The 27,931-nt window shown below is 35.1% G+C and overlaps 1 protein-coding gene across 9 annotated transcripts; it reads left to right on the forward strand.

The window, feature by feature from the left end:
* Positions 1-91: 91 nt before the first annotated feature.
* LOC110994595 (GATOR complex protein Iml1) lies at positions 92-27,757 on the forward strand. Of its 9 annotated transcripts, none has more exons than XM_022261339.2 (27): positions 92-424; positions 544-681; positions 806-975; positions 1,361-1,627; positions 1,869-2,011; positions 2,267-2,454; positions 3,204-3,681; positions 4,012-4,157; positions 5,169-5,360; positions 6,341-6,484; positions 7,400-7,552; positions 8,589-8,603; positions 11,062-11,279; positions 12,131-12,342; positions 13,059-13,233; positions 13,742-13,936; positions 14,790-14,867; positions 15,679-15,764; positions 17,644-17,715; positions 18,184-18,382; positions 18,879-18,984; positions 20,153-20,374; positions 21,084-21,244; positions 21,731-21,899; positions 24,751-24,979; positions 26,928-27,027; positions 27,484-27,757. In XM_022261339.2, the coding sequence occupies exons 1-27, from the start codon at positions 382-384 to the stop codon at positions 27,685-27,687; spliced, it is 4,503 nt and encodes a 1,500-aa protein (XP_022117031.2). In that variant the 5' UTR covers positions 92-381; the 3' UTR covers positions 27,688-27,757. The 9 variants fall into 9 exon arrangements, with proteins under 9 accessions (XP_022117031.2, XP_022117032.2, XP_022117036.2 ...); XM_022261340.2 differs by having other exon boundaries at positions 15,682-15,764; XM_022261344.2 differs by lacking the exon at positions 15,679-15,764 and adding an exon at positions 17,242-17,282.
* The last annotated feature ends 174 nt before the right edge of the window (positions 27,758-27,931 follow it).

A 27,931-nucleotide genomic window follows, 5' to 3' on the forward strand; every position in this document is an offset into this window, starting at 1 on the left:
ACTAGAAAAATAATATTGTCACTGTCATTTCGACTCAAGCATGATGATTAGCAGGTGTCAACAGTCAATTAGCAATTGTCATGTAAATAATGAATTCAACGCAGATTTTGCGCAAATTATTATTATTTATTTTTAATAATTGTTATTGATGAAATAGAAATAGTTCGATACAACGTAAATTCTACAATGATTTATATGAGTACCAAAAAATAATATGTGCAGCGTAATTTGTTGTGATAAAGAAATTATTGAGTAAATATGTTGTTATCTTAGTTGTTGTTTACCTCTACGATGAATTTAGCATTAAGCCATCCGTTGCAACTGTTAAAAAATTAAAAAATAAGAATTTACTCAATAAGGCGTTTTCAAATCGCATACACTATGAAATCATTCAAGCTTATAGTTCATCAACCCAGCTTTAGTAGTAAGTAGTTAATTACTGTATATTTATAATAGCCAATATTGCATACCTATTATAATTTTTCTCTCAAGTACATAGTTGAAACAAATTTTTAAATACAAATCTAATTCACATTATTTTAGCTGAAGAACTGATTATAAACATTAAAGATTATCCTGGAATAAAAGAAAAAGATGTAGTGGAAATATACCACCCTGAAAATGATTATCCAAGATTATTACTTCAAGTGTCTAAAGTTGATGCACCAGGAAGAGGTAGAGGTAAGTATTTATCACCTAAAATTAATTTAATATATTAATTGGATAGATTGTACCTAATGGTCTGTTTTATTGGTCAAGAAATGAGTTATCAAATTATCTCTATTCTGTATTTTATTATTTCCAGACACTATAAGTGTGGAACAGAGTATTGCAATAACATTTCAATTACGGACATTTGCTGATGTTTATGTTAATATTGTCAATGTAGCTGATGTTGCATTGGACTCAGTGGAACTTACTTTCAAGGATCAGTACATGGGTCGTTCAGAAATGTGGAGACTTAAGAATCATTTAGTAAGTATATACAATTTATTCTTGTTATGAACCATTTGTAAGTTACCAATAAAGTTTGCCTTTGTTGATCAATTTTTAGAATAGATAGATTTATTATGTTACAATGTTTTCTATATATAAAAAGGTTAATAAGTTCTGTGTGTAGATCATTCTGTTAATAAAGGTGCAAGATATAGTATATTTAATTTGACAGTTTGTCATTCTAATGATTAAAATCTGAACAATATGTGACTCTTCTTGGCGCTTAACACATAGCAAGATATGTAATGTTACATTACTTATAAATTTAAGGCAATAAACTGTAAATTGTAAATAAATGAAAAGTCTTCTTTTGTGTTGCACCATAATCTTAAATGGAAATATTAATAAATGTTTGTGTATATAGGTAGGCACATGTGTGTACCTTAATAAAAAGATAGAATACTGTGGAGGTGCCATACGCTGTCAGGTATATGAAATGTGGTCACAAGGCGACAGAGTTGCATGTGGAGTTATAACTGAAGACACAAAGATAGTATTCCGATCGTCAACATCCATGGTTTATCTTTTTATACAAATGTCATCAGAAATGTGGGACTTTGATATACATGGTGACTTGTACTTTGAAAAAGCTGTAAATGGATTCCTTGCTGATCTATTTGCTAAGTGGAAGGTATGTATATTAAAATATTATCTGGACCGTCTTAATGTTATGTATCTCCTGCACTACTTAACTTGTATCAATTATTGTTTATGTTTTAGATTATGTTACTTATAGGTTGCAATGTCTTGTTAATGTTAACATGTTATCATAGACATGACTACACTTGGGGGGTAGATTCAATCAACAAGCCTACCCTCTTTATAGTCAACAATATTTATTTGAATTTAATTTGCAAGTTCATTTATTTTAGAAATTCGGAAGTAATCATGAAGTTACAATAGTTTTATTCTCAAGAACATTTTATAAAGCCAAATCATTAGAAGAGTTTCCACAACATATGAAAGAATGTCTTCAACAAGATTATCGAGGGAGGTTTTATGAGGACTTTTATAGGTAAACACACAAATATTAATTTAATCTCCACATGTTCTACAAGCCTACTACAGCTAAAGTATTTGTTTTATGAGTAATATTAATTAAAAAATAAGTTATTAACAACATAAAAAAAAGATTCTTAGCCTGAAATACTGAAAAAATTATAAATTTAGGATAAGAACATGGAATTCATTTAATAATTTAGTTCAGATATAAAAAATATTTATTATTTTGTTCAGGTTCTTATATGTATATAAAAAAATATTTTTTTAGGGTGGCAGTACAAAACGAAAGATATGAAGACTGGTCTAATGTACTTTTGCAATTAAGAAGGCTGTTCACAGATTACCAAAAGATTGTCCTCCAATATCATGAACGCCCCAATTTGGAGATACCAACTGCTATCAACTCTACAGCAGCCCAAGGGAACTTTCTCGAAGTTCTCAATATGAGTTTAAATGGTATGAAATAACAATTGAAACTTGTAATTTATTTACTATTTAAATTGTTAGTGATATCTCTATCTATCATTTCTTTTGAAATTAGAACAATTTGGCTCTACTCAAAGTTTCGTGAAAAAAACAATAAAAAATTTTTTCTAAATTATTTTAGCAATAAAAAAACCTAAATATATAATTGACTGAAGTTGATTGAAGTTTTTCGGATTAGATTTGCTGTTGAGTTTTATCATCGGACGTCGAGACAGAATACGAAATTCCACTCGTATCACCTTAATGTCCGTCGTTTCTGAGCGTTTTTAAGGAAGTTTTACGTTAGGTTAGGTTGAGGTTTCCACGCCTACGAGGAACCAGCTGCCTGCTAAAATATTTCTTATTTTATTTGTAGTCGTGACCGTTGACGGGCGGCGGTATCTTTTAACATCAAATATTTTGTAAGTTAGGTATGTTTAAGCTACCTTTCAGCTTGTCATTTCGACAGACCAAGAGACCTTATTTCTTTTTACTTATGTAACTTTAATGACATTGTGGTTTATGACATTTTCCTTTGAATAATTGTAATGTAGAGGGAGGGTAAATGTAGAGGGCTCAGTTTCTTGCCCGCTCTTCAGAACATGCCTCTTGCTCATTCGCGAATTTTGTAAATGTTTTTGACATTCATAAGTATGCCACGCATCTAAACTGAATTAACGAATTTTGATTTCGATTTTTGAAAACTTAAAAATTTGGTAAAAACGCTTTGCATTTTCCAGTATTCGAGAAGCATTACCTAGACAGATGTTTTGATAGAACTGGACAGCTAAGCGTCGTTATTACACCTGGCGTAGGCGTCTTTGAAGTTGACAGAGAGTTGACAAATGTCACAAAACAACGAATCATAGACAACGGAGTGGGAAGTGATTTAGTCTGCGTCGGGGAGCAACCGTTACACGCGGTGCCGCTCCTAAAGTTCCACAACAAAGACAGCAATTTAAATTCCATAGACGATTACTCCATGCCGCATTGGATCAACCTGTCATTCTATTCGACAAACAAAAAGGTTGCCTACTCGAATTTTATACCGAGAATAAAGTTGCCACCGCGAAAAAGTCAAGAGCCGTTGAAGAAAATGTATGATGACGAATACAAAGGGAAGCTGTTAAAGGAGGATGAATATATGCACAATTCGATATTTGATTATGACGCGTACGACGCCCAAGTGTTTCAATTACCGCCAGCTCATAGTACGTGGTAAGTATTTAGATGCTTCTTGGTATACAGGTTTTTTTTAAACAGGGGGCAAATGGGCAGGAGGCTCACCTGATGTTAAGTGGACACAAGCCCATGGACATTCACATTGCCAGAAGGCTTGAAAGTGCGTTGCCGGCCTTTAAAAAAATGGTACGCATATGAAGTACCCTAAGTCGAATTAGTTATGAAATACTTCAGTGGGCAGCCGGCTATTAATGGAGATTTCATGAAAAGAACCCAACACATTTCAAAGATTAACCGATTCTTGCCAATTCTTTTCTTAGGAACTTCGGTATTCATTAACAATATTGATACTATGACTAATTGTAGTGTTCAAAGAGTGGCTCGAACAAAGAAAACTTCGATGGCTGGTCTCGAAATGAATAGGAAAAGTCCACCTTCCTCTATCATGCATCAGAGGAAAATGTCCGATCCGGACATACATCACAGTTCAGTAGATTTAAGTATCGGTAAGGGTATGTCTGTTTATTAAAAAATACTGTACGTAATCTTAGCTATCTATTTTATTTTTGGACACTTTCATATGTAAAATATTAGTAAATAAGGTTACACTTGCAACGAATAGTATATTCGGCAGTATACCGAATACCGAATATTCGGCGAGGCCTTTGACCGAATAGCCGAATATTGCGCAAAAGTACTCGGGTGGATTTTAGCGCCAAAAACTTGTACAGACGGGATTCTTTCGCGCTCCTTTGTTTTGTTCTACTCACATGTACTCGTCGCCCGCGCGCCCGCTGCATGGCTACTTAATGAATGATTATAAAATAAATGAGAACCTTACCCTTCTAGATTTTGATTACCACAATAATTCAAATACATAGAATCCTCAATCCAATTCAGAAGATTATTATGTACCTTTGTTATGTACCAATGACTACTTAAATGATTATAACAGAAATGAAAATATGAAAATATAATCAAACGATTTTAATTTTTAATTTTACCAATTATTTCTCTATGACAAAATATATAATTTAAGTATTCGATATTTGGCCGAATTTAATAAAATCAACCGAATAGGTCGAATACCGAATAGTAACCGAATATTCGTTGCAAGTTCACTTATGAGTATTAAGTTGGACTAGATCGTTATCTTAAATGATGCTGAGACAATTTATAACATACGTGTGTATGTTTGTCCATCAATTTCGAATTCGATAATGTGGATGATTCGCAATCAGGATGTTGCCATTTATGTTTGCTATCATATATAATACATTTCGTGCACCCGGTATTGCTTTATGGTGCTATCTGTGCATTTAACACTCCCTCGAATGGTGATGGAAAACATCGTGAAGAAAACGGCTTGACTTATACACAAGATGATGATGTGATGAAGTAGGCTGATCACCTACTTGCCTATTAGACTGACAAATGATCATGAAACACATACCGAAGTCTCCTGGTCCTAAAAAGGTTGCTACTGATTTTTATTTATTTATATAGCGCCCAAACAATTTCAGGTAAATTTACAGAGAGTGCCGATACAACAGATTCGCCGATTTCCATAAACCGCCTGTCTCCCCGAAGCTCAGTGACTGGCCACAAACCGGTGATCAGGACCGGGCGGGCCTTGATCAACCCGTTCGATCCCTCGCACGTCACTGTTAAACTTACGAGTAACAGACGACGCTGGACTCACATATTCCCTAAAGGTTTGATATTTTCTATATATATTTGTGTAAATTGACCTTGATGGCTGGAAATCTTCCCGACCAGTTCTTTTGCAAACTAGCGAACTGTGAAATCGACTCCTGGGGTCTTCCTCGAGGAACGACCTCCAACAGTTCAAAATTCGAGCGTAAGAGTACGCGTACCTCGAAGGCCGGCAACGCATCCGCTAAAAATGGGTGTCTATGGACTGCGATGAGTTTTTGGGCGTTCGCAGGCTCATTTGCCCCCTATTACATAAAATAAAAAGATTTATTTATTAACTTCGTTGCATATAGAAAAATACTACAATTGACATTATTAAATGCACTGGCTACTGGCGGCCTTATCGGTTTTAAGCGATCTCTTCAAGGCAACCGCTAGCGGGATTTAAAGGGTCGGAAAAATGTATAACAAAAATTGGTGAATTTTCCTCTATACAAACTACAAAGGATCGAAAGTAGTAATTAAACATTTAAAAAAAAATTAAACGGCCGGCAATGCCTCGCGAGCCCTCTGGCGTTGACTGTCCATGGGCGGCGGTATCACTCAACATCAGCTGATTTTCCAGCCCGTTTGCTGTATAAAAACGGCCGTCTTTTAAGAGTAGAAACCAATGTATATAGTAAAAGTTTTTTTAGATTTTAGTAGTCTTAGAGCAGCAGCGTTGAGTTAGTGTCTTGAGCCTCTCCTAGCCAGAAGAAACTAATGGTGCCTAAACAGATATAGAAATCTGACACCACAATTTTTCTTTAAACCGGTGATATTTGATATCCGAAAACTTGGCGATTGAAAAGAGTGGCGGAAAGTTTCTTGCCAGTTCTTCTTACGCCCTTGACTTGCGAACTGGTAGTAAATTTACAATTAATTTAATCTTTTTGGCGTTCATAGATAACCGATTTTGGATTTTATATAAAATCGTTATGTATATGACGGCAAGAAGTAGTTTTGGGATAAACCAGATTAAGCGATTCGTTGATTCCAGGTCCAACGGGTGTGTTGATCCAGCAGCATCATTACCAGGCGAGACCTGCCGGTGAAGCCACGCAGACGCATGAGGAGCACGACACATACGACAGAGCCAAAGATAATGGCATCAACAATAATCACTCTGTATACCAGGTTGATGGTGAGATTTTTATATTATTAAGGTATATAGCAATTAACATATACAATTATTAAAATAAATAATTCACAAAAATAAATTACACATAACATGCTCAAATCAAGTTGGCACTTGCGTGAAATGTGCTTCCCCTCACCGCACCCCACTCCTCACCGCTCTCGCCCTTGACGCGATAGTACGATCAGTAAATTAATTACTACCGTTACAATTACGTTAGGTTTTTATCACCATAGAGTGATATAGAAATGTTACCTTGACATATACCTACATTTAATTTATTGATAAACGTTGATATTATAAATAATCAATAGATACCTACTATCACGAGTGTCGAGAAGGCTTAATTGATTTTTTTATGCAGTTAGTACATCACTATGACGTCATTACAGCGAGGCGCCTAGTTAAGTTCTGCGTGTAGTATGTAATACTTTTTAAACAATATATAGCCTAACCACACATCTATGGTGGTATAGTTCAAAACCAGTTATCCCTTTCTATGCATCACTTGAGATTTTTCAGCTTAATACCTCGTTGTCCCAATAATTCCCCCCCCCCCCCCACCGATCATTTGCTAACTAAAATAAATAATTTAGACATTATATACCGTGCAGTAATTCTCCATTTTAATCAGTTCTAAGCAAGTACCAAAAGTCATTATTTGCAGCAATCCTCGAAATGTATTTTGTTTTCAAGCATAGACAATGTGTGGGTTGCCATCTGAGAAAAAAAGGTAAATAATTATTGCCGAATTAGTTGCCATTTAGATCCCCCCATGTCAACAAAAATAAGAAAATCAAAGACTTCCTCTGCTATAGTGTTTACGTACTTGAACGTACGTACTTTGTTTACGGACTTATACGCCAGACTTAGTAAGATTAATAAAAAGGTTTTATTGAGAGCGATTAAACTTCATTTCAGGTAATATGACGAGTCGTAAGCGGATGATCAGTGCTTCCGGTGTGTTGAGCGTCCTGGGGACTGTGGTCGGAACGCCCACCACTAACAATGCGTCACTGGCCTTACTGTGGGGTGCCACGGGCGAACAGGAGTGGACACCGGCCTTAACCACTGGTAACCACAATTTATTTTACTGTATTTTTAAAGTACTACAAATTAATTGAATAATCTAAGTCTGCTTAACCGATAAATTTGTTCGAAATTATTAATAAGAATATTTTGATGTAAAAAAAATGATTTTTTAACTAATATTTATTAATTAATAGGCGATATCTCATTTATATATATCTGTAATAATCAAAGTCGATTTAACTGATGATTTTTCTTCGAAATTGTCAATAAGTTTTTTAATGTAAAAATATTTTTTTTAAGTTATATTTAGTACTAAAAAGTGTTAATCTTAATTGATCAATTAAAAAAAAAAACATTAATTTATATGCCATATCTCATTTTCATTGTTACATTCGTATATGTAATAATCAAAGTCTACTTAACCGATAGATTTTCTTTAAAATTAATTAAATTTAATACTAAAAGTGTTTATCTTTACTTAATTCATCAATTTAAAAAAAAAACATTAATTTATATGCCATATCTCATTTTCATTGTTATATCCATGAAACAAAATCCAAAATTATAAAATATGTCTTATGCCGTGCATTATAAGTCATATTTTCTTTTAATACAAGTTGTATATACGTTGCCCTATACGTACGCGTACGCTATCAAAAAATAAAACTTCTTTAAAAGATTTGTATAAATTGTAAATACTTCCACTATCTTCTACCATCTTTACCCAACTCTATGAGTCGAAGTTATTCAAAATAACTATATAATATGGTGATGTTTTATTTTCCATTATACAGTTTTTTTTTCACTCTTTTGTGAGTGTGATTCATATTTTTTTTAGTATTACATTATTATTTATTATACTATTTTATTTTTAGCTCTGTTATTCTCTTTTATATATCTAGAAGAAATTGTAACACCTGTTTCTCTCGGTATATAAATTTATTACCTAGATTTGTAGCAAATAAATTCGTATTAAAGAAGTTTTATTAAAATGAACGAGGCTTTTTAATTTTTTTTTAATGTCATCATTTGATGTTTCATGATATCGACGAACATTTTGGAACGTTGCGGCCCAAAGCAATTCGAGAAATAGGTTTGATATCCTTATCATTGGATTTGCATCGTAGTTAGTTCGCTTATTACCAGGTTATGGGCGTTATTTCACTAGGCAAGCATGTTTTTGACAGTTGACTCCGACATTTTCTTTTGCATTTGTAAGAAATCTTAAAAAACAATGACATTCAAATATTGTCTATGAATAATTTTCACGTGATAATCCCAAAGATAGAAAACAAACGTTTAGAAGTTGTTTTAAAACTTATATTTTCCGATATAAATAAGGAAAACCTTTTTACTTATATCATCACCACGCCATTCCCCAAAGGGGTACGCAGACGTACTTGCTACGGTCCTGACATACATCTCTCGCCTCATCCACCACCATGACATTTCCCATACATATTTGACATTTAAGTATATCACTTTTAACTTGATCCTTTTACTGATCCTGGATTTTATATTTAAGTATATAACTTTTATCTTGATCCTTTTATTTATCCTGGAAGCATGATCTTAAAGTTACCCACACAATTTTAAGATCCTGTTTGTTAATCGCTTCTCGTTCATTAGTTCTACACACATCTTTCTCGTTTACACTCACACTACTTCACACTTACGTATCTCACTTATCACGAAAAAGTTTTTACTTCTCATTTTAATAAAAATATTATTAAAAAGTCAAGTGTAAAAGAATGGAGGTAGTTTTATTTTTCAAAACACGCACATCACCTGGTAATATGGTAATATTGACGTAGCAAAATCTTAAAGAAATGCTTTATACGATTTAGAAATGAGGGTAATGCTTAAAATCCACCAATATGTATATGTAACAAAAATCTTGTCTGGGCATTTGGGGTAATTTTAATGTTCTCTCAATTCATATAAATTAATGGGGTTTTTGATACATATCCAGCAATATTTGCTTACAATATCTTGTATTGATTTAATAAACCCAAACCGCGTAGTATTTGAGACCTATAAGAATTTTTTATAAATTTCTTTTGGTCTGCAATGTTCCTTAAATATCACTTATCGCTTATTGTGTTAACTTTTATATATTAAGCATATTTAATTGTGTAGTAGACGTTGAAATAAGCTGAAATAAAGCGTTTATCGAATATCTTGGGGCGAAACACATATGTATTTATTTTAATTCATAAAAAAATCTTGAGATGCGTAAAGGGACACCCAGATGGAATTGAAGTGTAAGTGAAGGAATTGTAATTTTTTTTAGTGTAATAATAATATTTTTGTTGTTATTAACAAATATAATGTAATATAAACTTAATCAGTAGGCTCAATTTTATAAATTAATGCCTAAAACTATTATTTTGTATTAATTTATTGCGGTTCATTTTGACCACAATTCTGAAGCGAAATAAAAAATGTTCATAGGTGTCAATGAACATTTTTTATTTCGTCGTTACAATTTTTTTCCGTCCGCGCAACGCGCGATTAGGAACTTCGTTCCAAAAACTTTCAAATCACTATTAAAGTGGCAGTTTGTTAGAATAAAACGTCTAAATAATGGTCCAATTTAGCTTTACTAAGTAAATAAACGTAACGAGTTGGCCTAGTAACTTCAGCGTGCGATTCTCATCCCTGAGGTCGTAGGTTCGATCCTTGACTATGCAAAAGGGGCCTCATCTTCTATGTGCGCGTTTGACGTTCGCTCGAACGGTGAAGGAAAACCGCTTTGACCCTAAAGTCGACAGCGTGTGAGGTACGGGCTCTTGCCTATTCGATTAATCATGAAACGGTTACAGAAATCTGAGGCCCATACCTAAAAAGCTTTATTTTAATAAATGATAGAAAATAAATGTATCTCGTGCAAAGGTTTTCGATAAACGCTTAGTGCGGTGTCGCGTCTGCATGAAGGAAGCTTGGGTGATGAAGAGAAACGAGAGTGCATGGTTAAAATAAGCCAAACCCGTTTATTTCTGTAGGTTTAGCTGGGGAAACCTTGAGAGCTTTTGCACTTTTTTTATAGAACAGGGGGCTAATGGGTAGGAGGCTCGTCTGATATTAAGTGATACCGCCGCCTATTGACACTCTCAATGCCAGAGGGCTCATGAGTGCGTTGCCGGCCTTTTAAGAATTGGTACGCTCTTTTCTAGAAGAACCCGAATTGGTTCGGAAATACTTCAGTGGATTTTATTTAGATTAACATTTAAACAACAACTTAAAAGCCGGTAACGCATTAGCTTTTCGGCAATCCGAATGACCATGGAAGACGGTCGTATCTTGCCCGTTCGTTCTCTTATTAATACTACTAGCAAAATAATAAGTGATTTTATTTTTCATCTACCTCATTACTGAAATTCATTACAAGTGTCAAATTTTCCTACATTTAAGCTATGTTGATAAAACTGTGATCGCTTCATTACCTAATCATTATTTTTGCTAACATTTTAAAGTTCATTATAGCTGCCTTTAGTACGGACAAGTGGCGTTTAAATGTCCGCAATTATAAATATTATATTCTGAAACAGGAGTTGACTGGAAATCCTTAACGATCCCGGCCTGTCTGCCAATAACCACAGATTACTTTCCCGATAAACGTTCGTTGCAAAATGATTATCTGGTGTCTGATTATAATCTGTTGCCGGATGACGTAAACGCCGATTTCGCACAGAATAGAGCGATATATAAGGAGCCTCTGACCACTATGGAGGTTTTTAAGGAACTCGTCTCGCAGCGATTGGCGCAGGTATGCAAAAATAGTTCGTATTAATGGTGATAATTACTTACGGGCAACCAACGCCCCTGTCTCTTATAAGTGATCTTCTATCGCGGCATATTCTTAGTACAGATACCGGCAAACATCTTGAACAAATATCCTTGCCTGCGGCATTTTTATTTTTTAGGTTTGACTTGGAGAGGTGGAGTGGGAGAGTGAGGTGTCGATCAGTTGGTAAACTATATATACTCACTTGTTTCATGCTGAAGAAGTTTGCCGGTATCTGTATTAAGAATATCCAAAGCGTAAAATCTCCTGCATCATGAATATACTCCATATGCACACCCATACGCCTTACTTTCCCATTAGCTATTACTTATACAAATAGACATAACATTTATTAGTAACGAAACCCACACACAAAAACACCAAATAATAATAATAACCAACAAAAGAAAGAAAATATATTTTTTACTTACTTTATATGTCTTTAATATTTTTTATTGATTTTCATATGTATTCCATCTATGGCTATACATATATTGAGTATAATTGTTTTTTGTTATATATATGAAAAATTCGCACAACTGACCTACTGAGATCTATGTGTGGAAATTAATTCCACGAACCATGTTATATATAATTTATGTAAGCTGAAAGATTATGAAATAAATAAATAGTTGATATAATTCTTTACTATACGTATACTTTTTTAAGTATAACGCTAGTAAAATAAATGCATGATATTAGCATTTGCGACAGTCCCACAATCCGATATAAAATACGTTCAATTTATGGAAGTAAGAGTTCATAAAAATTATTTGTAGACATACAAAATATCTCCAAATTGGTGAAGTAAAAGTAATGATATAAAATTTCAGGGCTTCCAATTAATAGTGGGGGTTAATGAGAACGAAGTGATAGAATCCCACTGCCCGTCTGCGCGTACGCCGCCGCCTTCGAAAGTGGCGCCGCAGTGCGGGAAAAATGTGAACTCGGCGCCAACCAAACGGTATCTGCTGTCCATTGGAAGGATTTTTCATAAGTTGACGCTTGTTGGCTCCACTATTACCGTTACTAGATATAGACCAAGGTAAGTCGCTATTGTTTAAGTATTGTTGTGTATATTAAGGCACAGATGGTAATCGTTTTAAGTAAGAGTATACTGCTACCTCAAAGGCCGGTAACGCACCCAATAAAAATGGGCTATATCTGTGCTTTTCCCGTCCCGTATCGCGTCTCGGCTCACGATTGATGAATTGATCACGTGACCATTCATATACATATTCCACAAAATAGCTTTAACTACGATATACGGAAATGTAAAAAGTATTAAATTACAATATTATTTCTATTGCATGTTCTTGTATTATATGTTTAACGTCCGAGGTCCATTATGAGAGTACATCGTTTCCGTTTTCGCCCAAATCGCTAGTATCCGACTCTTTCCCACCACCACGCACCAGCTCCCAAAGTTTGAAACTGGAACTAAATTTTCGCGCTAAAGCAAGTCGCCAGAATTCTTGTTCATTGTTTGTCTCATGATAACAGAACCAGGAAGAGCTTGTTTGGACCTCGGACGTCTTAGGAAACGGAATCCAAACTTTACTTTTATATTGTGTTTCGTTTACGAGTTTTAGACGGACTCAATAATTCGCACGGATCAAGTTTTAAAACTCTATTTATTTTATATATATTATTTTTACACTTCTAACAGTATTTTCGAACCAATTCGTAGGGCTGGCACTTTGCTCCCAGTTTTAGAAAAAAGTATGAATGGTATAAACACGAGGATACCATTGATTTCAGACACCCCTATCCACCTTTCAACATCCACTATAGATACCGTTTTCATGCGCCAAATCACGATACATACGAGGTATCCTGGGTTTCCTTCACCACTGAGAAATTGGAGAATTATAACTGGAATTATATGGACCATTATATATGTACGAGGGGAGATACTGACTTTGCACTTGTCGAGGTAATTATCACGGTTAAATAACCATGCTGATTTTCTATTAATTAAGTAAGTAGTATTTATTCTATTTATTTGCGAAATGAGGGCTGCCTGAACTACTTGGTTGGTTTTTGTAAACAGGAAATTACAAAAACCAGAGAGGTTAGAGAGAAAATTCTGTTGATTTTGAAAGAACGACAATGTTAATATTCTGTGAGAGGGTATGTTTTTGACCATTTACAATTTTTTATAAGAAAGTTATACCATACCCTCTAGAGATCTCCGAGAGAAAGTCACTGATCGTACGAGTACTAATAAGACAATCTTCATATACAATTTAATAATAATAATATCACCTTTATTCAAGAAAGAAATAGGCTGTAACAAAGTTCATATATGCACTAAGCCCTAGTTTAAAAAAAATAGTTTTAAGCGTGATTTTGTTGTGTGTGTGTGCGTGTGTGTGTGTGTGTGTGTGTGTATGTATGTATGTATTTGAGTGTAGCTGAGAGCTGTTATATATTTATTTCAGCCTCTGAAGTACTGGCGATTCCGCACATTGCTTCTCCCGCTGAACAATCCAGCCACCAAACAAATATTAGAGGCAGAAACGGCCCATTGCGACATCTATCCCGCTCCCACGCGCCACGACCTGGATCACCTGACTGAGGGTTTCTTAAAAATGACTGAGTCCTATTTTAATAAGGTCAAACGACCTAATAAGCGGGTGAGTAGCGGTAAACACTATGGTTAGGTTGATCTGTCAAATGTCAGCTGTCATTATTGACACTCACATTCGCTGTCTCTTGTTATTTGTCTTCTGTGAAAAGAGCGATCGACGCATGATGTGATGGTGAAACGGATGATCCATTTTAAATTTGTGGCATTTTATATTCAAAGATAATCTGTGAATCTATTGAATTATTTTTATTTACGCATGTTATAGTAAGATTTGATAATACTAGTCAAGCGTGCGTAGACTAGTTGAAATTATTTTCGTATTTTTAGGTTAAAATCTCTTTAATGTTTTCCAAATATGATACGAAAATATAAATGAATGCGATTCGTGTTTGTTGTCATGGTTGCCTCTTTTTTTACTTCAACGCAACTCATGAATTGATTATTTTATCTCTTCGCGTTTGTTATCTTTGTCTAGCGTGTTCGTAAAATAAATATTTTTTGTACAAATGTATCAGTGCCGTGCGCTGGCAACCTTTGATTAATAATTTTTCATATGACGTCACATCCGACCCGTCCCATGATGTGTCGCGAGCCCTTATGAAATGTCAGCATGATTACACTTGAACGAATGACACGTAGTTAATGCACTGCATGATGAAATTTTGCACAGAACTTACAAAGCTTCTAAAATACTCACACCCTCAAACTAGAAGTTTTTAATATCTGGGCATGCGTTAAAGTTCTCGTTTGAGTCGCATGCACTAATACCTCGGAAGTCTAGCGCCCATTTGCGATTTTGACGCGCAGACGAGAGGTCAAGACACGTCTCGTTGGAGGCGATTATTCCAAATTATCTAAATTACCTTTGAAACGGGCGTTTGGAAAGTGATTGTGTGCAGATGGCGACGTCGGGCAACGCGGAGAGCGCGCTCACTCGCCGGAGACATTCCACGTCTATCCTCACTCGGAACGCCCAGGTATAGGGGCAAGGCCCGTACCGGCCGAATACTAAAAAAATCTCTTTCGGTTTTTCGGTTTAGTTTTTTTTAGTTTTCGGCCATTTCGTTTTTGAGCAAAATTCATTTTGGCAAACATTTTTTGGTAAGTGATCTTGAAGGTATTTCGATCGCAGTTTTAACGCGTTTCTTTGCCCTTTTGTTTACTCATTAGCGAAGTTATAATATTTAATTGGCATTTATTTAACAAGTTAACATAGTGTATTAATTCCTAAACTTTATGAGCGTGGGTTTCAAGAAAAGTGTACAGTAGTTGGTAATAGTAAATGAAGCTTGTAAGTCATTTCATTAGTGAGTCGCTATGCCTATTTATGAGCACCGCTTAAAGTATCAATACTGCACGATCGCACAACACTGTAACTGTTTGCTGGCTTTAGTACTTCGGAAGCAGAGAAACTTTCTTGAAACTTTTAGATATGTATTTAGAGCTTGAATACTTTTTTAACTAAACATTAAGAATAGATATTTTGATACATTCGAAGCGTTGAAAATTTCATTTCACATTGTCAACATTTAATAATTAAGCACGAACTTTACAATAACTTCAAGTATTTAATAATACTTGTCGTGTTTTTGTATGTACACAAATTATGTACGTTTGTTCAAACGTACGCGCTCTCGTTTCTTTACGAACAAGCTTTCATACGAAATTAATGATTTTACGTACGGTTCGTGCTAATAATTAGAAAATATAACTGCAGGTTACATATACAATCATTATTTAGTTATTAAGCCCATTTATAAGGCTTGTAACACGAGATATATGCTGTAGCAGGGTGGTGTATCGAGCTCTCCCTTCAGAGAGCGCGTGGGCAGCACCAGACTTCCAGACCGACCGCGTCTACGCATCGAAGCTATGTCAGTACCTTGCGACTAGCTTACCTAATGCTATCCTTATCTTTACATACGCTACTGAGAGGGACATATGAGCTCTAGCAGAACTGGTGCTTTATTATTGCGTTTAATGTATTTTTTAATTAGACCTGGTTTAGGGTCACAAATCAACTCGGAAAGCGATCATCATCTTATAACCTAGAGAGTTCAGTATTGTTTGTATGAAACTCCCTACTGCAACGCACACTAATCGAGATCGTACCGTATTCGTCTAGCCTCGGAACTTAGAGCCTCCAAACCGCGATGCGGGGTGTGGTCCACTTGCAGTTCCCCTGCATCTATCTCTCCGTATCCTCATGTGTCCACCCCCTGCCCCTATCTCCTCCCGCGGCAAGAATCAGCAGCGATCGCATCGTGTTGACGTACAAGAACTGCTGATACGCTGTCGTTACGTGCATACGTTAGATTAACGACTGGTTGTACGCCGAGGTGATACGTTGACGATCGCTTTCCGAGTTGATGTGTACGTTTAAAGCTTACGTTAACGGGATTTTACTTTTGACAGCTGACAAAATTTAATATTAAATTTTCCGATCATGATAATGGTAAAGATTTTCGAATGACACATCTGTTTTTTTTTCGGTACAAAGATTAAAATATAGAAAATGCAGACGCTGTCAAAGATTAAAATATAGAAAATACAGAAGCTGTCAAAAGGAAAAGATTTGTACGTTACTCGGGATGGGGTACAATTGTTAAGCTGTGGTATCGTAGTTTCATGGAGATGTAGGACAGCTTGCTTGCGTGTTGCTTTTGTTTCGTCATACAATTTCACCTTACAGCTTACTTCTTACAGCTTGACTTATGACTTGTGTATTTTAATACATAGTCATTTTTCTTTCTGAACCTTAGGGTTACACTTAGAAGACTTAGCAGTCCGTTGCTGAGCTTCTCGCTAACGCCCAAACCCAATCACCTTTCTCGATCCAAATATTGATAAAAGTGTGCCAATAACCAATCGACGGATTACAATAACCTTGTGTATCTATGCTATCCATGGTAGAACGGATCGGTATATGTTTGAAAATGACAGTTCAACTATTCCAACTTACACCAGTTTTTAAAATAATGAAAAGGCTATTTGATATGTTTTAAACATAGACATGTATATTTTAATATTATTTGTATGGTTTTATTTACACCATTTTGGTTTATATTGATTATCAAATATGAGTGTAAAGAGCGAAACGATTGCATTCTATCCATCGCCAAAAATGGATTGTCTTCGTAGGGTTTGGTTATTGGGATGCAGATAGGAGAGCGTTCGACTGTCACGGTCTGATCTTAGATTGTTTTCCATCTGAGATTGTGGATTAATTATTGGGTTCGGGCGTTAGTCTCCTCTAAACGTTACCCATAATCTCCTTGTGACTAATTTCAGAGTCAACCCTTTGACCCAATGCTTCTTCCTCTAGATGCTTGATATTTCTATTCATTTCAGCAAGTTTCGCCTACTAAGTCAATAAATAGCCAAGGGACCAAGTGAGTACCCTCTTTCTGTACACTGAAATCATTTATTGAAGCTATTTTAAATATATTATCGAAAAAAAATACGTCTTTTTACAATATCTTATAAAGGCCAGCATATGTTTTTCCAATTCCTCGTTTAGTTTGGTCAAGGAAATTTAAAAAAAAAAACTTTTTTTTTTTCAAGATTTGTTCAAGATGAGTTTTTCGTAGAAAATTAAGTTTAAACTTTGTAAATGAAAACATTTTTTTTTCTGATTTTTTCAATCTACGTCATAAATGATTTCAGTTTTTCTCATTACCTCATTGTGCTTTCTGCTTTTGCTTGCGATTGGAAGAAATATTCTTACATACACTCATTACAAAATGTTTGCAGACAAGCAGCAAAGACTGTTCTGGAAAGAACGCAATCTCAGACTGGCGAATGTGAAGATGGATATGATGATGGGTGAGTTCAAGAAATTTTGTCTTTTAAGGATGATTCGGAATGAAATCAAATCAAAGAACGATAAATATTTAAATTAATCAACAAAATGTTATTTAAATAAATAAATTTTTAGTAAATACTATCACCGTCGTATATGAAATTAATTTAAAAACACCAAAATAATATTTATTTATTCACACTGATTAATTGTACTGTTACAAAACACGTGTTCTAAATATAAAAAATACTAGAATATACAACTTGAACATAGTTATCGATTTTCATGCCTATTACCTAGACCTAACTTTACGATGTCGAATTTAGGTGTTGGTGTGCGTGCGCATCGTAAAAATTCACTCTTATCATTTTTCTCCATCGCGCCAAAAGTATAACTTCAAAAAAAATTGCAGAAATGTATGCAATCTGCATAGGATAGCTTTTCTGGACCTTGCCGAGATCCGAAAAATTATTACAAATATGTTTTTACAGAGTCATAGAGCCGAAACTCAAAGCCAACGCGACCTTGTCAGAGATAATAGAAAGGATGCGAAATCCGTCTCTTGGCATAGCGTTTTTGCAGCAAACTGTCAGTTTACCTTCACACACATTCGTCTCTATTTATGCCATACATTGGTTGCAAGCCAATATGGAGAATCTGACGTACGAAAAGGCCACTAATATTATGGAAGTAAGTATACAAAAGAGAAATGATGGTCTAGTGCAAAGTTCCCCAAACTTTTTAGTGTCGTAGACCCCTTGTCATGATTTTCCGTGTTAGAAACTTACAGTAAAAACATATGTTAATTTGTACATTTATTAATTGAATTTAAATTAAAACTACTCAAAATATAATTTTGTATGTTATGTAAAATATACGTAATAACATTAAATAACATAAAATAAACTATAAATAAAATAACATACGTTTCATGGACCCCCAAATTTTTTTTCGCTGACATAGACCCCTTGCAGGTTGTCATAGACCCCTAGGGGTCTAGTGTTTTCAGTGTGCGACTCTCATCTCTGAGGTCGTAAGTTCGATCTTCGGCTGTGCACCGATGGACTGTCTTTCTATCCGCATTCAATATTAACTCGACAGGTGAAAATCGGAATGATAAAAAGAGAAGGAAAATTCTCCAGCCCGTCTGCCTGTTTCATATAAATAATACAAATGCTATTTTCAGAAATTACTGCAAGAGAAAATGATATGTCACGCTTCGGGTGACACGTTGAAGCGATACGTCGTCGGCTACTACATGTATCACATTTTACCGCAAAAGAAAGATAAAGGTATTTTGATTTGATACTCATCTGTCTCTTTCCTTCTGAGTATGACGGAAAGTGACAGACGATCTGTGATATATGCTATCATATGTCGCGGCCAACTAGCATAATTTGCCGTTTAGTTAACAGCCTAGCCTTTTGACAATAGCGTCGTGTAAAATATTCAGCCGTAAGGTTTGGTACAATATTTAATAGACTGGCTGGCTAATGTTTAAGCAGAAATAAGATAGGTGAAACATCTCACATAAAAAAACTTTCTTTATAAATTTAATTGCCTGCGTCAGTCACAGCTGAATTCACATAATTATTCTCACTTCTCTTCCGTTGTGTTTATTGTTTTTCATAAACTTTGGAAAACACCATCAAAGTTGTGGTTTGCCGACGCCATATTGACAGTTTGAGAGTGGCAGAAGTGGAACTCAATTTAAATTAACAGTCAACAGGCTAGACAAGTGAAGAAACGGTTCTCTATAGATATGAGGCTAGGCTGTTAATTGAACGGCTAATTAAACTAGTTGACTGCGACATACATATCGTGTTGTTCCCTACATAATAAAAGTTACGTACTACACACACAAATCAACTTGGCACCTGATTTGGCCATAATGACACTTGGCGAGGTGCCTAGTTAACTTGTGTGTAATATGTAATTACATAATGATCAGAATTTAATGATTTCTACCTTAATACTCAGCTACTACATTGGGCCTTTGGGACATTGGGCCTTGTTGTGTTAATTTTTTTTTTAATTCTACGTAGTTTGTATATTCGCTCTTGTGCATGCTCCAATTGCGTACTGATAAAGGAGGCCGTACATACATTAATTTTAATAATTAATATCAACATGATAACATGAGCTTGAAGTTCTTAAAAATTTTATGCAAAACCAAAAACTGTACAATTGAAAGAATAATGGCATGACAGTTTCTTACCGTGCTACGCCTATTTGAAAACTGACGTTAAAATTATTGTAGATTTTTTTTTATTCGTCACATCTGGATACAAGTCCTTTAGGAATTATAGACTACAAATTTGATTTAAGATACATGATATAATTACGTATTTCTTAACAACAAAAGATTAATTCCTTAATTGATTAATAAAGTATTTAACCTATTTATTTTAAAATAATAAAAAATACTCTTAGATATCAGTATTTGATACGTAATTTCAGAAATGCCAGACTACGTGAAACCGTTAGGTGACTTGCAAAGTTTCGAGAACGAGTGGATGGAAGTTGAGGTTTTAGGCCCTCGTTCGCCCATACTCAGGACAGAGTCGAACACTGGTGCTATCGATATATCGGGATCAAGCCCCGTTATCGACGATTCGGGAATACCCGCCTTCCTCTGCGACCATATTGACCCAAATTATATGCAATTGGGAAATGATGACAGTGAGTGACAATTTATTTTTACTTTTACTTTAGGTACATAAACATCTTTTACATGTCAATTGGGAAGATTACTGTCAAATAGTACCTTGTAGAGGGCACCAAATGTTTATTACAGGGAAGCTGTCAAATTCCATAGTAAATTATGAAACATCGCGACTTTTTATGTTTTACTATTAAATGGATTGGAGTGTAGCTTGTGATGAAAAGAAATAGATGCCCATAAATTTCCTTATAATTTCACCCTAAGAAGAAAATAGGAATTTTTGAAAAATTTTGAAGTAACTGTTTTCTAGGTAACTCTTAAATTTTTACTCTTGGCAATTCTTCCAAATTACCAGATTTTCAAACAATTTCTAATGAAACAATTCAATTCAAAATGCAATTCTCCAAGTACTAACAATACATGTTGCAAATATTATTAAAAGTAATCTTGTAAAAATCAGATTCGTTAAAAAACACGAAGATTTTTTGACGTCATACTGAACAAACGGGTGCTGTTTGTTCAGTATGTATTTTCTACTGAAAATGTTTCTAGTGGTCATCCTTTCCTTGAGAGCAATTCTTTAGTCTATGTTTTATTTTCACATCAAAATTTCATAAACAAAAATGGTGACTGCTTTTGGTTTATTAATTTTGCCAATTATTTTGACTTTTGAATCCATAAAATACTAACCTATATTGTATATCAATTTTACTTTTTTTTTCAAAGTGCCTCTATACAAAAACACTCACTTGGACATAGACGTGAACAACAAGAGCGATCGCATAGAATGGGGCCACGCCCGTTATCAGGCCACTTTCAGGCCAGACCAGGCGTACGAGATGTGCATTCAGTGGGCTGTGGCTAGCGGAAATATTGTCTCGGATCTGGTAAGACATATAAGAGTACGGCCACACGATGCGGTAAATGTGAGGTGCGGCGCCGGAGAGGTGCCGCACCGTCATCATACTACATACAAATTACTATACTTCTCCATGTCACACGATGCGTTGCGCCGCCGCGCGGTATCGCACCGCAAGCGCGCTGAACCTGTGTCCTACGAGACGAGGCGGGGAGGGGTAAAATATAGCCACACCGCAACGCCCGTGTGGCACCCTATACCTCGAAATAATTGCGGTGCGGCGCCGCACCGCACCGTCACCGCATCGTGTGGCCACGCTCTTACCAAGGAAATATATAACCTCCAAATGCGTATCCTCAAACGTGTTGTCTCGAGAAATGTGCTCAACTCATATAAAATGAAAGAAAGAGTAATTTTTAAACACTGCAAAATACTGCCCATAACAAAAGCATGCCGGATTCCCCAGGAAAAAAATCTTTTATGGTCAAATATAATAAATAGAAATATTTGACAGATTTTTGGTTGGGCTCGCAAAGCGCAAAGCTGTAGATTACAAATGGTGCCCATTCCCGCCGATCCCCTAGCATTGCCCTTCACTGAGAAGTCGGACCCTCTCAGGGGACCTATATATGTCCCGCTGAACGAAGAACCACTGCTAAGAGGAAAAAGTGCATTGTTTCAAGGTAATTACGCAAATTTTTATCACTAGCCATTTAGAGTCTTTGGTCATATGACATCTGACCATCTTCGCGCCCGTTTTTAAATGTATTTTGACTCAATTTAAATATGTATAGGTATTTCGGCCTCAGTTGTATAAAATTTTAAACCAAAATTGTACCTGGACCTTACTTAGCAATACTGGTTCCGACGTATGCGAAAGTAAGATGTAGTTATCTCTATATCCGCGCTCTCCTCTTCTTTCATATCCATCTTCATTCACATCCCTGCTCATTCATACTCCTCTTCTGTCACATTAATTTTCTTTCACACTAATGAAGAGGCATTAGTTGAATCTCAGTATAAATTTGCTATTTTATATGTTTTCTAAATACCCTATATACAAACCGTGTGGTTATGTTATCAAATTTATCATTATTTTTTGTTTTATCGTATTTTTTAATATATTTCCCTTGATTGTGGTTTTAAGAATTCGACCTGCATTCGCTGAGAAAATATGCGTGTCACTAAATTTAATTAGAGTTTTTCCTTATATGAGTATAAATAAGATGTCCTCAAAGCATAATCTTGAAGGGAAAAATGTTTGACTAATTTTACTCCTGCAATGCGTCTGGCTGACGCAAGATGCCAAGCCATTACAAAACATGTCTGTACTTGCGCGAATCTTACTTTCTTTTGTCAAGTTATCTGTCAATACAATTTCAGTTTCTGATGGCTCAAACGAATAGATTTCCCATACAATTTTAAGGGCATTGATCTATGGTTGGGCTTTGTCAGTGTCACTGGCAAGATTACCAATACGCAAGGGGTCATAGACACTAGATGCGTGACGTCAGAGGTGGCGTGATACGACATAATCGGTATAGTCCAAGAGCCCACGACGGCCAAACTTTCATTATCAAATCATATACGAAATAATAAATTCTTTATAATATAAGGTTCATTTTTTTACATTTTCTCCAGGATAATTTTAAAAATCACATTTATTGCCGGACACTAATAAATTGTAATAATAATTTCGTTATACTAGTAAGAAGCTGATTCTTATGTCTTGGGACCTATAATTTTATAACCTCAACAGCCGGAGTTTTAATGGTTTTCACATATTGTTAGAGTAAATATGTAGGTGCGAGCGGGAGCAGCAGCTTTTCATGCGTTTGCGATTAAGATAGTGTGCTTAGTCTATCGTGATTGGATTAATATATTTATTGAAATAAATATTACGTTCATCGAAATGTTATGCAAAGTTATTTTAATATTATAAAGTACAATAACAAACTTTTAAATCGGATGCCTGGGGCCGTACAAGTATGTATTACGTAAGCACAATGGGGGAGGGAGTCTTTGATTTTATTATTTTGTTATTCATCAATAGTAATTATTTACTTTTTTCCTCATTGTCTATGCTTGAAAACGAAATGCATTTTTGAGCATTCATACAAAAAATATTACGTTTATGTACTTTAATTTTTTTGAGCTTTGCTTAGGTACATTTACTGACAAGAGCTAGGGGGGGGGTTTAAATTACAGTAAATCTGCTTACGTAGTACTTGCACGACCCCCTAGACTTGGCGTAAGTCAATAATAATCAATAATTATTGATTATTATTGATTAATTAATTGATTTTGACATACGGGAGTTCGGGTTTTGAATATCACCAATTCTTTCATATTTTATCATAAATTCGTTTAAAATATGAAGCATCATGGCGTAATCTCGAAGAGGAAAATGTTTGACGGAAGATGCGTTTTCTATATTAATACTGTCTCTCGAACTATGTCGGCTAGTTAAAGTCCTTCACCTTTCGTCGTCACCAACGCGAAAGCGCGTAGATAATCAACGAGTGACGTCAGGATATGGTGCGATATGACCCGATACTCCCTAAGAACAAGGACAGTAGGAACCGAGTAAAAAGACATACAAGATGTTTGGGTCTAAACATTATATTATGACTTATGTGTATGAGTGAATGCGACATATTCACGAGCGTGCTTTATTCTCTCATTTATAAATTTCACAACTGACATCGTTATCTTATTGTTTCCATAAATCTTAAACAGTTAAACAAAGTTTTGATTGAAAATCCCATACATAATTTTACCAAAGAAACAATGATTTTTCACTAGTAGGTATGTTTAGATAATTGTTTATGATATTCAGCGGAAATAAACAACTCCTAATATTGTTTTGTCTACCGCATGTATATGATGGATGGCAATAGTAAATTAAGGATGTCGATCCTTCGCAAAGTTTTTAGAGCTTTTGCCTCCGTTCCAAAGTTCATACCCTTAACCATATGGTACAAAATCTTATCTTGTTATATTATGATGAGACTTGGTAATTATAAAACCTTTCCTCTGTCCAGACAAGTCTAAACAACTTTATTTTTAAGATTTTTTATTTAATTTAAATACTTAGGTTTAGGTACATTTTATAGCGAACGAAAAGCTGACATGCTTTATCCGTCGCTGTCAGGAGGTATATGTATGACATAACAACTACGACGAGTAAAAAAATTTTAAAATTTTGACACAAATTTTTATTTAAACTATTTAGATGAAAAATAGCGAAAACATTCCGATCGTCTGACTAACATTGGATATTATTTATTTAAATTTTTTTTTCTTATATCCACGTAATAACAGGATTTCACTAAACTTAATGTACCTTTATTAAATCCAATAGGTTTAACGTCTCGTTTAATATAGGAAATACTTTAATGGCCGACAACGCACTCGCGAACTGTGATAATGCGACTATCCGTGGGTATCTTAACTTAGATTAACAAATGATCATGAAACAGATACGTAAATCTATAAGGTTGTAGTACTACTGATTTTTTTTATTTGTCCAAGGTTTCCCAGAAGAAGAATGGCCGGAGCGCCTCTTCCTTTTCCAGGAGGCGATAGTTGGAAGATTTGGGTTCATCAAATGTACAGTAGAGAGTACATCACACGCTGCAGGCGTTGGAGATCATTTGTACGTCCACGTCACGGGAAATATGTTCATACTTATCCCCACAACGGTGAAATCGGAACAACGAGCGCTTCGAAAACCAATAAATAAGCCGTTGAATGCGAGCAGGTACGTAACTTTAGGGCCCTTTAAATGCGTACCAATTTTTAAAAGGCCGCTAACATACTCGCGAGCCCGACATAAAGTGTCCATGGGCGGTAAGACTCAAAACTGGCTGATTAACAGGAGTGGCAGAGTTTCTTGCCTGTTCTTATAGCCCGCTCTACGCCCTTGACTTGCGACTTGCGACTGTACAGGAATCAATAAAACATATTTTCTGTTGATGTTCATATATGTGTTAGTTGAGTTTATCACTTAACAACAGATGAGCCTTCTGCCCAAACGGGGTCCTCCCCGCTGCTCTATAAAAAACTATACAAGTCTCCGATGTCTACCTATATACTAAATAAATGATAGTTACGTATTTTTATTAAAACATATACATATGTAAAATACGCTTAGACGACTTATTATAGAGAGCACACTTTCGCAGTTTAATTTACGTAATTATCGACAGAGTATCTATATACTATATTCATATATTTCTTTGCACCACATACAGTGCGCTTAAGTTCTGGCGTCTCAAGATATGACGCGTTCAGTGATAGTAGTATCTAAAGCACTACCATTAAAGTTTACAGCCGTATTTAGAGTTGACCATTAGCGGTAAAGACATTTCGCTTTGATTTTAATAGTTCACCATAAATCTAATCGATTATAGGCTTTTCTTTAGTTACATATTTTATTAGGGATAAATCAGATACAGAAATATGCATCTTTATTCCTATACACAGGCGTGTAAAACGAATATTTGTGTCATGTAAATCTATAGGAGAGAAATTTCTAGAAAACTGTTTTACTTTTTTGTTTTTGCTAAACATAGCATATTGCAAGTCCAGCCGTCATAGTCATTATACTAATATAGGGTAAATATTTATCTTGGTTCTGAGTATAGCCGGTCATCTATAAGGGCAAGAGTTCGGTCACTTTTAACGGCATTTCATGACGTAATAGAAATTAATCGATATTTTGTGAATAGCCAGACGCGCCGTGCAATGAACTAAATGCACTCATAAGTTCGCTAGCCTCTTATTTAACAATGAATAATTGTGTGAAGTGATAAATTGCACTAGCCATGTAGGGCATACGTCACACGCGCCTTTGTTTAGATCATATGGTCATTCTTGAAATGTTATTATTAGAATAATTGTTTACGCACTGGTTGAGAGCTCTGATTAGAGCTTAGGGTAAACTTAAAGTCACACACAGGTCAATTAACCTATCTTATGACTTTTTGGGCTGCAACCCAGGTTCCCCATGGATATAAAGAGCCCCACTGAAAAAAGGCGATATTTTTGATTAAAAAATAGCTGAGATTTAAAAATCCAATCATAATCTTGGAATCTCTGAGATCAATCAACTATCGAACGGAACGGGGAATTATCCGTTGTTTTCAGTCGGATTTTTTTGCGTGCCCAGAGCCCGACAAATTCACGATCCGCCCATGCCTATTTTGCATTAAATTTCAATTAAATTCGCGTTTTATTCATCACTGTACATAGTTTGTGACCTTGAGTTTCAGTCATGGTCATGTTCTAATATAACCTTCGACTAAATGAAACCCGTAGTTCCTGAAATCGAAATGCTTGAATCATACAAGCGGTGGGAAGCTCTTAAGAAATCTTTTTTAGCATATTTTTTATCCATCTATAAGGCGTGTTGTTATGCATTTGTTTATAACATTAGTGCAGATTCAAGTATCAAACTATGTGTTTTAAAACACTATGCTTTTAATTTAATTCGGATTCTAACCTACCGACTTGGACCTTTGAACAATTTTTGCCACGCGAAATTGATGGGGACTTTTCAGCATGTCATTGGAGTGGTATAGGTACCTAACATGTCTTTGAATACTTAGCTTGTTGAGTATGTAAGGGTTTGGTCCCATTTAGGGAGTTCACCAGGCGAAATGTTAGAATTTTTCGACATTTTGACAGGTATTTTTTATTTTTATCAGATATCCTGTCCATTCCGAAGCTGCTCCGAGTCCGCACGAGGGTTACATAACTCGACACGTGAGCGGCAAAAATAAGGACGACTACGACAATAGTCGCCGGGTATGTATTTTAAAACGACTGTTTAATATGAACTTCGTCCCGTACGCTCCATTGCCTATGTTATAAATAAATATTTTAATGTTAGGAAGAATTATACCTGCTGTAAATAGTTTAATATCAGGAAGAATTATACCTGCTGTAATTATAATTTGACAAATACTTCCGATAAACGTAATTTATTTCGAGCTAGTTTAAAACGTTATTATTAAATTGCTGCAAATTAAAAATGATGTGCGCTAATGACCGAGTTAATCAAAATAATAATAGACATCTTTTTTAATATAAATAATAATTTTAAACCAAAAAGTGCCAGTAAACGAACACACGAATAATTCCTTATATAATATGTCAATCACAACAATGTGGAGACTAGTGTCTATAAAACAATGTTTTTATTAAATCAATTTTATTTTATTTATGTATAATTATTACTAAATATACTCATTAATGTTGTAGATGGGTTTCCTCTGGTCCTGGAATCACATGATATCAAAGAAATGGAAGTGGTCTCAATCACTTGCAACGGGCGATGAACCCTTTCAAATGAGAATGTTAAGGGACTTCAAACATTTTTGTGCAAATCAAGAACAAAGACTGAGCCAATTCTGGGATCAATGTTGGGAACTACAAGAGAAAGCCAAAGGGATAAAATGTTGCTAGTTTATATTTTTTAAATAAATAAATGAATTACAATCATTTATTTAATCAACCTCCTAGTTCGGCAAGCAGACATAGTTGTTTTACTTACAACTCATAGTAAAGTAGTTCACTCCTATCTTTTTCTTTGCAATTGTAAATAATGATCTAATATACTATAGAGAGCCTAACATCTTACACATACTTCACAAATTTTCATGTGCCCATAAATAATTGGTAATGTTAGTCATGGCAACTAAGAATTCAG

The sequence above is a fragment of the Pieris rapae genome, chromosome 7 (genome assembly GCF_905147795.1).
Source record: "Pieris rapae chromosome 7, ilPieRapa1.1, whole genome shotgun sequence".
In the NCBI taxonomy this organism is placed as follows: Eukaryota; Metazoa; Arthropoda; class Insecta; order Lepidoptera; family Pieridae; genus Pieris; species Pieris rapae.